The 12,555-nt window shown below is 43.8% G+C and overlaps 1 protein-coding gene across 3 annotated transcripts in view; it reads left to right on the top strand.

Annotated features, from left to right (window-relative positions):
• Positions 1-1,476: 1,476 nt before the first annotated feature.
• The window catches only part of CAPN13 (calpain 13), a 51,024-nt gene continuing 39,945 nt past the window's right edge, over positions 1,477-12,555 (top strand). For all 3 annotated transcript variants that reach the window (XM_088026175.1, XM_088026174.1, XM_088026173.1), the window contains exons 1-3: positions 1,477-1,674; positions 11,246-11,324; positions 11,919-12,034. In XM_088026175.1, the coding sequence (XP_087882301.1) occupies positions 1,477-1,674; positions 11,246-11,324; positions 11,919-12,034 (393 nt within the window). The remainder of the gene's footprint in view (positions 1,675-11,245; positions 11,325-11,918; positions 12,035-12,555) is intronic.

Raw genomic sequence — 12,555 nt, 5'->3', positions numbered from 1 at the left:
AAGTCCCACAGTCAGTAAGTGTGGATTCATGATTCAGATGCAAGTCAGCTTCCCTCACAGATGGAGGGATGGAGGATGTGATACACACTTTGGTAATGGCATCAGTTATATCCTTATGGCTTCCTGAACAAGAAATCCCAGACTCCCTTGACCTCTCTTTAGGGAAATTAGGATGCCAACTTTTACTGAGTGCCCACTGTATGCCAGCCATTGTTATCATTTAATACCACAACAAACTCTATGAGGTTGGTATCATTAATCTGTACAGATGGAGAAGTGGGTTCACAGGCTTGAATACTACTCCATATTGTGGAACCAGTATGAAGGTGGTGGCAAAAAAACTTTTTGTTCACTATACTACCTTTTCTTTTTCCTGCCCCACATTTCCTTTCCCTGCCCCCATATTTGATTCATCATGGAATCCTATTGGTTCTACCTATAAAATGACACTAGGATCTGTTTTCCATCATTTTCACTACTAATTGTCTAATACTGTCTCTACCATGAACACGTGTAGCAGCATCCTAACCTCCTTCCTGTCTCAGTCCCTACCCATTCCCTCCATGTGGCCTCCAACTCACTCCACAATCCTTTACACAGATCTGATCATGACCTACCTCTTCAATGGCCCTGCGGTGCATAAAGCATGTCACAGTCCAACTTTCCAATCTACCTTGCTGGCCATCTCTGCCAACATTGCCTATCCCCAACCCCTACCCCACTGACCCCGCCAGACTGCCCCCCAATTCTAACACCCAAGACCTTTCCAATCCAACTCCTGGGCCTCCACACGCTTGCTACTCAGGGAACCTGGACTGATTTATATATAGAGAGAATAATTTATACATATACACCCACCAGTTCTCCACCTGGCATAGTCTTCTTCCTTTAAGGCCCCATTCAAATGTCATTGTCTGTGGGAGAGTCATCCCAGACTTTCCCTGGCAGTTCATAGCTCCTCCTCTTTATATTCACAGGGTTTTGTACACATTTTTAATCAGACAATTTCTGTTGAATGATAGCAAGTTGTTGAAATGTCTCATCTATCTTTCTACTTGATAATGAGCCCCTAAGGGATAAAGATCATGTCGCATTTATCTTTGAATTGCCAGCATTCAGAAAAGTGCCTGGCACAAGGTCAGCACTCAATAAATGTTCATTAATATACAAATACCCCCCGTAGTCTCTCATGCACATAATAGCATACTGAGTAGCTCTTTGGTACAGCAGATTGAAAATTGAACTGGGAGAAAAAATGCTTGAATTCTAGTCTGAGCTCACCCACCAACTGGCTGTGTCACTGAGGACAGAGTGTTTTGGGTCTCAGTACCATCACTTGTAAAAGGGGGTGGGGAACATCTGAGTGCCCTTCTAAGGCTCACATCTAATGATGCAAAGGACTTGACAGTTTATCCCTAAAAATACCTCCCTTTCTTACCAGAAAGAAAAGGCCTTAGACATCTTCTAAGGAGAATCATGGCACACAACCAGGAGCCTCTAGACAAGACCCCTGTCATCAAATTCAATGGCCAGGACTTTAACTCCTTGTGGGATCGTTGCCTAAGCAGAGGCCTACCATTTGAGGATGAGACATTCCCTGCAGAGACTTCTTCCATAGGTCTGAAGCTGCTCCAGGGAAAAAACCTCTCCAGGCTGAGGTGGATGCGGCCAAAGGTGAGTGAGCCCCTTAGGAACACGCCCAGCTCCAGGGCCCTCCTAGCTGCCGGCCATGGTGCCTCAACTGAAACAAGAATGGGTCTGTAAACAAAAAAAAAAAAAAAAAAAAGGGTCTGTGCCCTGCTTTTCAAGGATGACCCAAACCAAGTGGGAAGGAGAATGAGATTTATCTGGTCCCTCAGCTACTAAAGGTACAGTGTTGTACCTTTAGTGGGACAGAAGGACCCTGTACCAGGAACCAGGACCCCTGTGTTCTAACGCATTTCTATCACTGAGCACATCACTAGATTGCATGCCTCATGTTCTCATCTGAAAAATGGGAAACCATGGGTTTGAAGATTGCAGTAGTTGGTCTTATCTCCATAGTTGAGCCCATCTGTCTCCATCACTCCTTATTCTCTTCCTTATCACTGTCCTTATTTTTTCTTTTTCCCTGTTGGAATTTATTCAAAGGGAAGATATCACGTCAGTCACTTATACAATAGGATAAATTTAAATAATTGCCTCACCTCTCTCATTTATACTTGCATTTTCAGTCTTGCAAAGGCTTGATCATTTATAAAAGAATTTCAGACATTAGCTGCAAAATTAGGGAGATATTTCAGGGCAACATTCAAAACCCCCTCCTCCACTACTACAGCAGATGGCCACTAACTCAGCCTTGTGGTGAGATAAGCCCTGTTGATTTTTCTAAACTATAGTCATTCCAGGGCATGAATCCCCAAGAAAAATTTCTCAGCCCACTTAACATTCTTATAATCTCATCAGGGCTACTACTGATGCAAAGAACCCAGGTGGGGACCACTCCGGGGGCCCTAATGCCCAACTCTCCTGTTCTTGCTTCCAAAAGCAGCCAGCAGAACCTAGAACAAGAGAAAATAATATAATGTCTAATAAGCTAATAATTACAATATCAGCAGGTGTTACCAAGCACTGATTAAATGCCAAGCACTCTACTTTCAATAAACCCAGGATAGGTTATACAGAAAGGGCATTTTCTGATGATGTATACAAGACATTGAACTCTAGAGGTGCCAAGTCTTGCCCTACCCTGGGACAGATTTGTAGGGGGGCTAAGTGGGGATCAGCTAGAGCTCACGATCAGATGGTGGTACACCAGGCTTCTAGGGTCCATCTCACCAGCCAGAGGTATTAAGTCCCCAGCAACAATTCTCTTCTGGCTTTCTTCTCCTACAGAGAGCTGAACAGAGAACTCTATTTAAAGTGTAGAAGGGTTATATTTTTTCCCTTTGTTATTTTTAGGAGCTGAGATTCTTTTAGAAAGTGGTTTTTTTTTTTCAAGGTGCTGAGTAATAGATGTGAGACCATATTTATAGTGTTAAAGAATTTATAACATTTCTATGCTGAAATGGAAGGGTTTCAGAGGAAGGGTTGAGAGTTTCTTATTATCTGATTCTAGCAGCATCTCAAATTTTGTATTTTGGGGGCAAGGAGAAACTGAGGCAAACAGCTATGAGACGACTTCCACAGAATCCTGCCGGGAACCTGAAACAGGGGTGGCCAGAGGCAGATATGTCTTATTCCCATTCTTCTTCTCAGCCAAAAGCTGAGACAAATGTCTTCATGTCCCTTACAACATTTACATTCGTATTTTCCTGGGTTTTCCATGTGTCTTCTCTTACTTTGTCTCTTTTGTTCTTTCCCAGTTATATTAAGAAGAACACAGATTCAGACAGGTGATGCAACTTGCATAAGGTGGCAGTTAGTGAGGGAAGGACCTGGGATTTAAACTAAGATTCCTGACTCCACATGCAGCACTTTTCTTCACATGGGATTGTGTACCCAATAGGACTCTGTCAGGATTTGAATGAATGAATAAGTGTGTGAATGGATGAAGGAATGACTCTATCTACAGGTCCTTGACGTGGATTTCAAGCTCCATATGTGCAATTGAGAATCTGTAGGTCGACTTGTTTAACAAGTAGGATGGTAGATGAGAAGGCCAGTGAATTCACCCTTTCAACATGGTGACATCCTCAACTGCTAAAGCTTATAGTTCCTGAAAAGAGCCTTGGAGGAAGAGCCATGGCCAGTGTGGCTCAATCCTAGTTGTAAAAGCCAATACTTACATACTGCTGACTATATGGCAGGCCTGGCTTTAGGGGCTTTGACTCATTGAATCCTCATAGTAATGCTATAAGGAGGTACTGTTATTAACCCCATTGTACAGATGTGAAATAGAAACAGACTTAAGTAACAGGCCCAAAGTGGTACAGCTGAGATTTAAGCCCTGGACTCTGTCTCCAAGACCTGTCCTCCTATCACCATAATACCCTGTCTTCTGTTGGGCCTCATCATAAGCTCATGTTGTGTTCTGGCCTCCTGTTTGCCACAAATGTTTTGTGCGCCAATAGACTCCTAGCTTTTCTGGGTAACCAGGAATCAATGTCTATGTTGTGTCCTTCTTTCCATTTTTTAGGTGAAAAAGAATGAGGGTAAAAATGAAATATTGTATGTATACCTCACATGATTATTTTAAGGACTAAATAAAGACAATACTCAGAAGAGTGTCTAGCACATTGTAAACACTTACTAAACACTAGCTATTGTTACTACATTTAATTTGGAGGGATGGCATAGGGTAGCACCCTCAGGGGCTGTCCTTTTGGATCCCTTAGGCTTTCACAGTCAAGTCAGCTTCAGCCCTCAACGAATTTCAACAAACACTTTTAGGGGAGAAATGTAGGTCAGATGAAACTATTTCATCTAGGTCTAGGGGAGCCTGGCAGGGAGTGTGGAGAGTGACTTTCTTCTTACATTCTGCTGCCTGTCACTACTTGCCTCCCAATCTAGAGTTTGCCCAGTCACTGTCTAGAGGTCTGGCTGGCACTCCTTAAAGGTCAACTATACAATGGCTGTGGTGGCACCAAGGTTTCTGAGGCCATCTTCACATCCTAGGCTTTTCCAGACAATGGGGACCCTCCATCCTCTAGGCAATTGCTAAACCATCATGGATATGATTCTACCTTTTTTCTTTTTTTTTAAAGATGTATTTATTTATTTATTTGAGAGAGAAAGAATGAGACAGAGAGCATGAGAGGGGGGAGGGTCAGAGGGAGAAGCAGACTCTGCTGAGCAGGGAGCCCGATGCGGGACTCGATCCCGGGACTCCAGGATCATGACCTGAGCCGAAGGCAGTCGCCCAACCAACTGAGCCACCCAGGCGCCCAGATATGATTCTACCTTGAGTACTCACTTGGGCTTGGTAGATTCACTAATAGCCCAAGAGTCAGGAGCATAAAACTAGACTCAGTTTTCTATGCCTGGTGCAGAAAAGTTGTTTAATGTCCCATAATGTCCTCTCCCTCTCTTTCTCTGTCTCTCGGACTCTCTTCTTCCATCCCTCCTTCCCTCCAACAGTCAACATAATCCATTTTGTTGCTGGAATTTGAAATAGAAGCTCCTTCATATCCTGCTTCATTCAGCTTCTCTTTGTTTAATAAATTTCCAACCCACCCCCTCACACTTTCCCCATTGGCAGGCAATCAGGTTCTGGAACAACCTGTGACCCTGCACTGAGCAAATGGCACTGATGGGACCCAACTCCTCATCAGCCTCAGCACTGCCTGCAACCCCCCACGTCAGCAAGAGACAATGCTGAGAATTAGACTTGTACATGGAGTATCTGTTTATTTCCCTGAATGAAAGTTGATGTTAGAGTGACTTCCTTTTAGATTTTTAATTTCATAAATAATAATAAATTCCATTTATCAAGTATGTGCATGCATTAAGTATTAATCTAAGCACTTTACATATGACATTTCATTTAATTCCCATAACAGTTCTGTGAGGTAGATAATATTATTATCCTTATTCAATAGATGGGCCCTGTCCAATAGAATTTCCATGATGGCAGAGTCTTTTGGTATCATTCAGTACAGTAGCCACTAGTTATATGTGGCTATTGGGTACTTAGAATGTGGCTAGTGCAACTGAGGGATTGAAGTTTTAATCTAATTTAAAGTAGTCACATATGACTTGTGGCTGACATCACAGAATTATAGGTACAATCTTCATAGCAGAGCCACCAATATATATCAGATTGAGAGGTTGCAGTTTCATTTTTGCCCCCATTCTCTCGTGAAAAACATTTCACTTCTCAACTGAAGAATGAGCTGCGGGCCCAAAACATGTTCTCTGATGGGTGCTTAGAGCTCCAAACCCGACCCCATTGTGGATTCTGGCCTGTGGCCATCCCAGAATGAAGTATTGCCTCCCCATGTAACAACTTTTCATCTTTTAAGTAGCCAGAGTGGAGTTTCTAAAAGGATCATTCACTAGAAATGATTCCCCTTGGGACGAAAATGGGTTCTTCAGAAAAGGAAGGGGTTAACAAAATGGACATATGAGTGTAGGTTACAAAGGCAACAGGTAACAGAAGGTGACAAAGTGATCATGCCAGGCCAAATGCCATTGAGCCAAAGAACCTTGATGCCAATAAAACAAAGCTCTCTAGCAAAAATAGAAAGGGAGTGACACTGCCACCTGGCCCAGCCTGAACTCTGGCCACCCTCTGAAAGATATATTCAGCCTGTGTCTGAATGCCAAGATGCTAAACCTGGTGTTCCCTCATCTGAGAGGCAGCACACCATCTGGAACAGTGCATTAGCAGCCTTTGATGAATGCAATAATCATTCCAAAATATACAAAGTGATGTTGCATTGGAAGAGACATCTCCAGGGATGATTGCAGGAGAGTGTCTGGTTTGGTACCAATTAAGTGAGTATTTTCTAAAATTCCAGGGGTTCTTGCCTTACATGTGCTTCTGACATGCCTAGTATAACACAGATTGCCCCAAATGTTTGCCTTGAGAAACGGCTTCTCAATGCAGAAGTTGCTAAGATTACTTAGTGGGACTATTGCTGATGCCTTCTGTATTAGTCAGGGTTCTCCAAAGAAACAGAAATAATAGGATATATATGTAGGTGTGTGTGTATATGCATCTATTCTATATCTATGTATCTGATAGGATATAACCAATAACAAATACATAGATTTAGCCTGTTGATGTTTTTACTGTGAGGATACGACTCACGTGATGAGGGCTGAGAAGTCCCACACATCTGCCATCTGCAAGCTTGAGACCCAGTCAAGCCTGTGGTGTAGTTTAGTCTGACTGGGGGCTGATGGTGTCATTACCAGTCCAAGGGCAGGAGAAGACTAAAGTCCCAGCTTGCAGTCAGGCAGAGAAAGGGCAAATTCTCCCTTCCTCTACCTTTTGTTTTGTTCAGGTCCCCAGCGGATTGGGTGGTCCTCACGCGCTGGGGATTGTAATCTGCTTTACTAAATTCCAATTCAAATAAATGCTAATCTCATCTAGAAACACAGACACACTTAGAAATAATGTTTAGCTGCATATCTGGGGACCCCATGATCCAGTCAAGTCATAAAATTAACCATTACAACTGCTTTCTGTACGAATGATGTTTCAGAGCCCCTGAAGAGCCCACCTCACAGAATCAGAAAACACTGATCCAGAGAGGCCCACACTGCTGGTGTGGTCAGCAGGGAAGAGCTAGGCACTATGGAGCCACATTGCCGCTTCACAGCCCATTCCTGTGGAGCTGGAACAAATTGCTCAGCTTTCCTGAACCTGCCCCCTTACCCTGGCGGGGCCTCAGAATTCTTGGTGTTGCCGCGTAAATCCTGAATGCCACCTCTGGCTAATCCACTAAATCCAGGTTGTGGGAGGAGGCACCCGGCAGTCTGCCTGTCTGCGAAGGTCCCGGGTGATTCTGAGTCACACTCAGGGTGGAGACTGCTCTTTGCCAGGCTTGTCACACTTCACTGCCCTGGTGTGCTCATCCCACCTGGTGACACCTGCAGAGCATGGCCATCTCTCTTTTTTTTTTTTAGGTTTGCATTTAAATTCCAGCTAGTTAACACAGGGTAATATTAACTTCAGGTGTACAATTTAATTACTCAACACTTCCAGACAACACCCTGTGGTGCTCATCAGAGCACGTGCCCTTTTTCATCCCCATCACCTGTGTCACCCAGCACCCCCCAACCTACCCTCTGGTGACCATCAGTTTGTTCTCTGTAGTTAAGAGTCTGTCTCTTGGTTTGCTTCTCTCTTTTTTTCCTCCCCTTTTTTTTTCTCTGACTTATTTTGCTTAGCATAATACTCTCTAGCTCCATGCATATTGTTGCAGATGGCAAGATTTCATTCTTTTTGATGGCTGAGTAATATTCCATCATAAATATGTATCACATCTTCTTTATCCATTCATCTTTACCTATTCTCTCAGCAAGTCAGCCCAGCAGATTAAAATGTTTCTGGGTATAATTTCCATTTCTCCCTACTTCTCTCTTTAAAAAAAAAAAAAGATTTCATTTATTCATTTGAGAGAGAAAGTGAGAGCATGAGCAGGGGCTGGGGCAGAGGGAGAGGGACAAACAGATTCCTTGCTGAGCAGGGAGCCTGACGAGGGGCTCCATGCCAGGATCCTGGGATCATGACCTGAGCCAAAGTCAGACGTTCAACCCACTGAGCCACCTAGGCGCCCCTACCTCTGCTCTTGTTAGATCATCTAGCATCCCTCTAAAGCCCAGGCTAGGGAAGAAACAGGTAGCTCAGAGGACAAGAGACACAGATGCAGATGATTCCAGTGGTTGCCCATAAAGTTGGTATTGAATATTGATTTACAATAATTGCCATTTAATTTTCATAGCATTAAAATGTCTTTCAGCTCCTAATTAGCTACATTTTTTTAAATTTTAATTTTTATCATTTTGGTAAATCAGAGAAAGTTGTGCATTTGTTAGAAGGATATAAATTGTTTCTCCTTTGGCCCATGTAAATGCTACTTTATATTATTATATATCCTGATATGAAACCAGCTGGTATTTTTCATTTCTAGGGAAAACCCTGCTTGATTATAGAGGGTTGGTCTTAACAATTTCTTGTTAGTTCATTTGCTGGGTATTTTATTTTGGTATATTTCCATAAGGGAAATCAGTCTAAATCAGTCGTGCGTGTGTATGTATGTGTGTCATGCTTTTGCTGTCCCAGGCTATGCTGGGCTTCTTAAAATAAATGGTGGCAGGGTCTTTCTTTCCTCCTTCCTTTCTTATACTGAAACTCTAAGTGACACAGGAATTGTCTATTCCCTGAAAGTTTGAAAGAATTCCACAGGAAATCATATGTTAGGGATATATTCTTTGATCATTTGAAAATACCATTCCAAGGTTATTGATTTTTTTTTCACTTTATTTACTAACTTGATTCATTTTTGGTCATGTTAACTTTAGTCAGAAAATCATCACTATTTTTAAATTGATTGGTATAGAATTTTATGTCATGTTTTTATACTGCTAAAACCTCATTTGTATTTCTAATTTTAGTTGGGTTTCTTTACCATATTTGCCAAAGGTGGGGTCTATGTAAACCTTTTTCCCCAAATGGAATGAGTTATTTGCTTTATTGATCTTGCTATTTTTCTATATTAGAATTTGCTAATTGTCCTCTTTTATCATTTTTTTCTGCCTATATTTGAGGCTCTTTTCGTCTTTCTAGCATCTATGGGTTGACTGTTTAATTCATGTTTTTATTCCATCGTGTTTTTATTCCATCATGTTTTCATTCCATCATCCATTGCATGTTTAATAATGAATGCATTTGAGGCTCTGGGTTTGTGAGTATGGCCTTTTTAATTTTGCAAATATTATAGAAAAAAGGAATCAATATTTATTGACCATGTACCTTGTCTGATGCTCTGCTAAGTATTCACATCCTTCCTTGTTTGTGAAATGGAAAGACTCCTGCTTTGCAAGGCTAGTGGGTGACAGTGGGTGAATAAAGCCCCTGGACCAAGGCAACCAGTGCCTCGATCGCTTTACCACTGGCATCTCCATTTTGCACACGAGGAAATTGAGTCTCAGCAAAGTCAAGGGAGTTGTTCAAGGTTACTCCGGGAGAACGCACAGCAGGATGCCACTCCAGGTCTGTGTGAATGCCTCTCAGCACACCCGCTCCCCCTCTGCAGGCACTGCAGGGAAACCAGGAGCGAATAGCCGAGGAGAGATGGTGCTGCGGGCAAGGTCAGGGAAGCTGAGCAACACGGTCTTTGTTCCCAGTCCCAAGCCTACTGGCCTCTACTCTAATTCCCACTAGTGGAGGATCTTAAGCATCTGCTCTCTGACAGCAAACCCCACTTCCTTTTTGTAGTAGAAAGGGTGGGCACAGCTATTGGAAGTGCCCCAAATTGTTTGGAACTGGGCTAGTTGCTCCCTCTATGGCCCTCCAGAGGTTTGCCCTGCTCACTTGTGCTGGGGGAGGTCCCCACATCTGCCCAGACATGGGTACGCCAGGGGCCCAGCTTGGAGCCCAGATGTGGGTACGTGGCACGCGGCGTGGCACCTCCACCCGGGGAGGGCCTGAGTGTGCCTCTCCTGGCTCACCCGAGAGTCCAGCTATTTGTAGAGAAGGCAGTGGGAGCAGGCTTAGAGAGGTGATTACACCTCCCGAGCAAGCTGGGCTGAGTTGTTTGCAGACATGCACACCTTTGTTTGCCTCTTGGTGTCTCCACCAAGAAACTGGCAGTTTATGAAGGGCTGGTAGGTCTTTCAAGGCACAGGACTCTACATTCACGGCTGTTGAGCAAATAAATCCATTTCCACTTTGTGGCCCTGTTCTCTGGGGATTTATTTGTCAATGTGAAAAGAAATGATACAGGAACAATTACCAAAGTATGCAAATGCAAATTTATGCAGTGGAAATGCAGGAGGAGCCACTGAGCAGAATGGGTGCTGAGGGTAATCCTGCAGACTTCCAGTCGGGGAAAGCTGGGGAGTCCCTGGGGACCCTGGCCCCAGGGGAGCCCCTTCAGGAGCTCTCACAATCCTTGTGTCTGCTAAGAGTTCCCCCAAATTCTCCCCAGACATGGTAGCCCTGCAGAATCCTCTAGTGAACCCTCCTGGGGCTGCCAAGGGCTCTGTGTGTTGGAGTTTGGGGCAGCACTGGGCGCTGTGTAACAGTACCCAAGACAAGGGGCCCAGGGTCTTCCAGAATCAGTCTGTGAGTTAGCCAGGGAGTGGGCAAAGGTCTGAGTAACACATCTTGCATCCTGTACAGCACGTGGCTAGACTCGAACCTGGAGCCCAGAATGCCTCTACTGACTTCTGAGAGAGGGCATTCCCCAAGGAAAGCTTTATTATGCTTATAAAAGTGTCCTCTAATAAATGTATCTCTCTTTTTTTTTTTTTCTGTCATTTATAACCTGTTACTGAAACACTGCTTATTGAGACTGGGATGGCTGACTATTTGATCTAAAGATCCCGAGTCCTTATTTATACTTATCTCCTCATGCATTTTGCTTATGCATGTCTTGCCTGTTTTGTCAGTTACATACACACCCCTTTGACACCTGCCTTCCTGATAGCAATCAAACCTGAAGAATGAGAGGAACTTTCCTGACTCAGATTTTAAGTACCTATTTAAGAATTAACCCCTACCCCTCAAAGAAAAAGTAAGTGATATCTTGGGTACCACATAGGGACGTAGAGGAATGAAGGATGCTTATGGCTTTTCTCCCTCTTGCCTAAGGATATATTAAAGGGTAAATCAGAGCCTCACTTCATCCTGGAAGGTGCAAGCAGATTTGACATCCAACAAGGAAAGGCCGGTAAGGACTCAACATCTTTCCTCCTGGCCCTGGAATAAGCAGGCTTCCTGAAGTCAGCCTCCAGGTAGGGAGGGACAGAGGGTGGTGCCCACCCAGACCCCAGAGTTCTACCCCAGGTTCTGAGGAGGCAAGGTCAGCATCCTTGGTGCTGCTGTGGATGGACTGCAACAAAATTTCCTGTAACTTCAGCTCTGGGCACCTCTGGCAAAATGAGAATCAGAGGCAAGTTGGCCCACCAGCCCTGCTGAAGCCTGGCTGGGGCTCTCTTGACTTCCCTCACCATCGCCATTGCCATTCCTCGAAACCCCTTCACCTTCATCCCAGCCACCCCAACCCCATCGCCCCATCACCACCACCCCTATCACTACTACCCCCATCAGCCCCACACCACTAACCCCTACCACCACACCAGCTCCTTCTCTATCTTGCTTGGAACTGGCCCTAGTGAAACCTTCCCCAGTTCTCACCTCTCAGAACAACAACAACAAAAAAATGGCATTATTCAGAAGAAGGCATATGGAGACCTGTGAAATGTATGGGGTGGAGCTTCCAGATGTGTTCAGTAGACCTTTCATGGCTTACGTCCCCTCGCAGGAGATTGCTGGTTCCTGGCAACGCTGGGCTCCTTGACACAGAACCCACAGCATCTACAGAAGATCCTGATGGACCAAAGCTTTTCACACCAGTATGCAGGGATCTTCCGTTTCCGGGTATGTACATTGCTGGGACATTCCTTACATGGATGCATTCTCTGAAAGCACAGGGAGGTGAGTGTCTTGAATACTCCCATGGTCTGCTCGCGTCAGATGGAAGAGTTACCTACGTGTTAGTTACTTTACATATCTCTAAAAGAATTTGAGCTCAACATCTGGCAGCACATAAGAAACATAAGAGTTAAAATGTTTTCATGTAAATAAAAAGAAATGGCAGAAACAATTAGCAAAAAAAAAAGTCATTAATCAAGAACCCTGTACGTCATTGAGCCATTGTCTGTGTTGATTCCTATGCCCTATCTTGCTATTTTGATACAGTAGCTTTAGAATCAGTTGCAGCATCTGGTAGAATAAGTTTTCCTTCCTTATTCTTTCCTCAAAAATATCTTGGTAATTCTTGCACATTTATTTTTCCATGAGAATATTAAAATCATTGTGTCTAATTAAAAAGAAAAGCCACTGTGATGCAGAGTGGAGCGGCATTAAATTTATGTATTAATTTGGAAACATTACATTTT

The sequence above is a fragment of the Eumetopias jubatus genome, unplaced genomic scaffold (genome assembly GCF_037043125.1).
Source record: "Eumetopias jubatus isolate StellerSeaLion01/CBP00866 unplaced genomic scaffold, mEumJub1_p1.0 scaffold_9, whole genome shotgun sequence".
Lineage (NCBI taxonomy): Eukaryota > Metazoa > Chordata > Mammalia > Carnivora > Otariidae > Eumetopias > Eumetopias jubatus.
The sequence above is the reverse complement of the archived record's forward strand: the minus strand, read 5'-3'. Positions and strand labels throughout refer to the sequence as shown.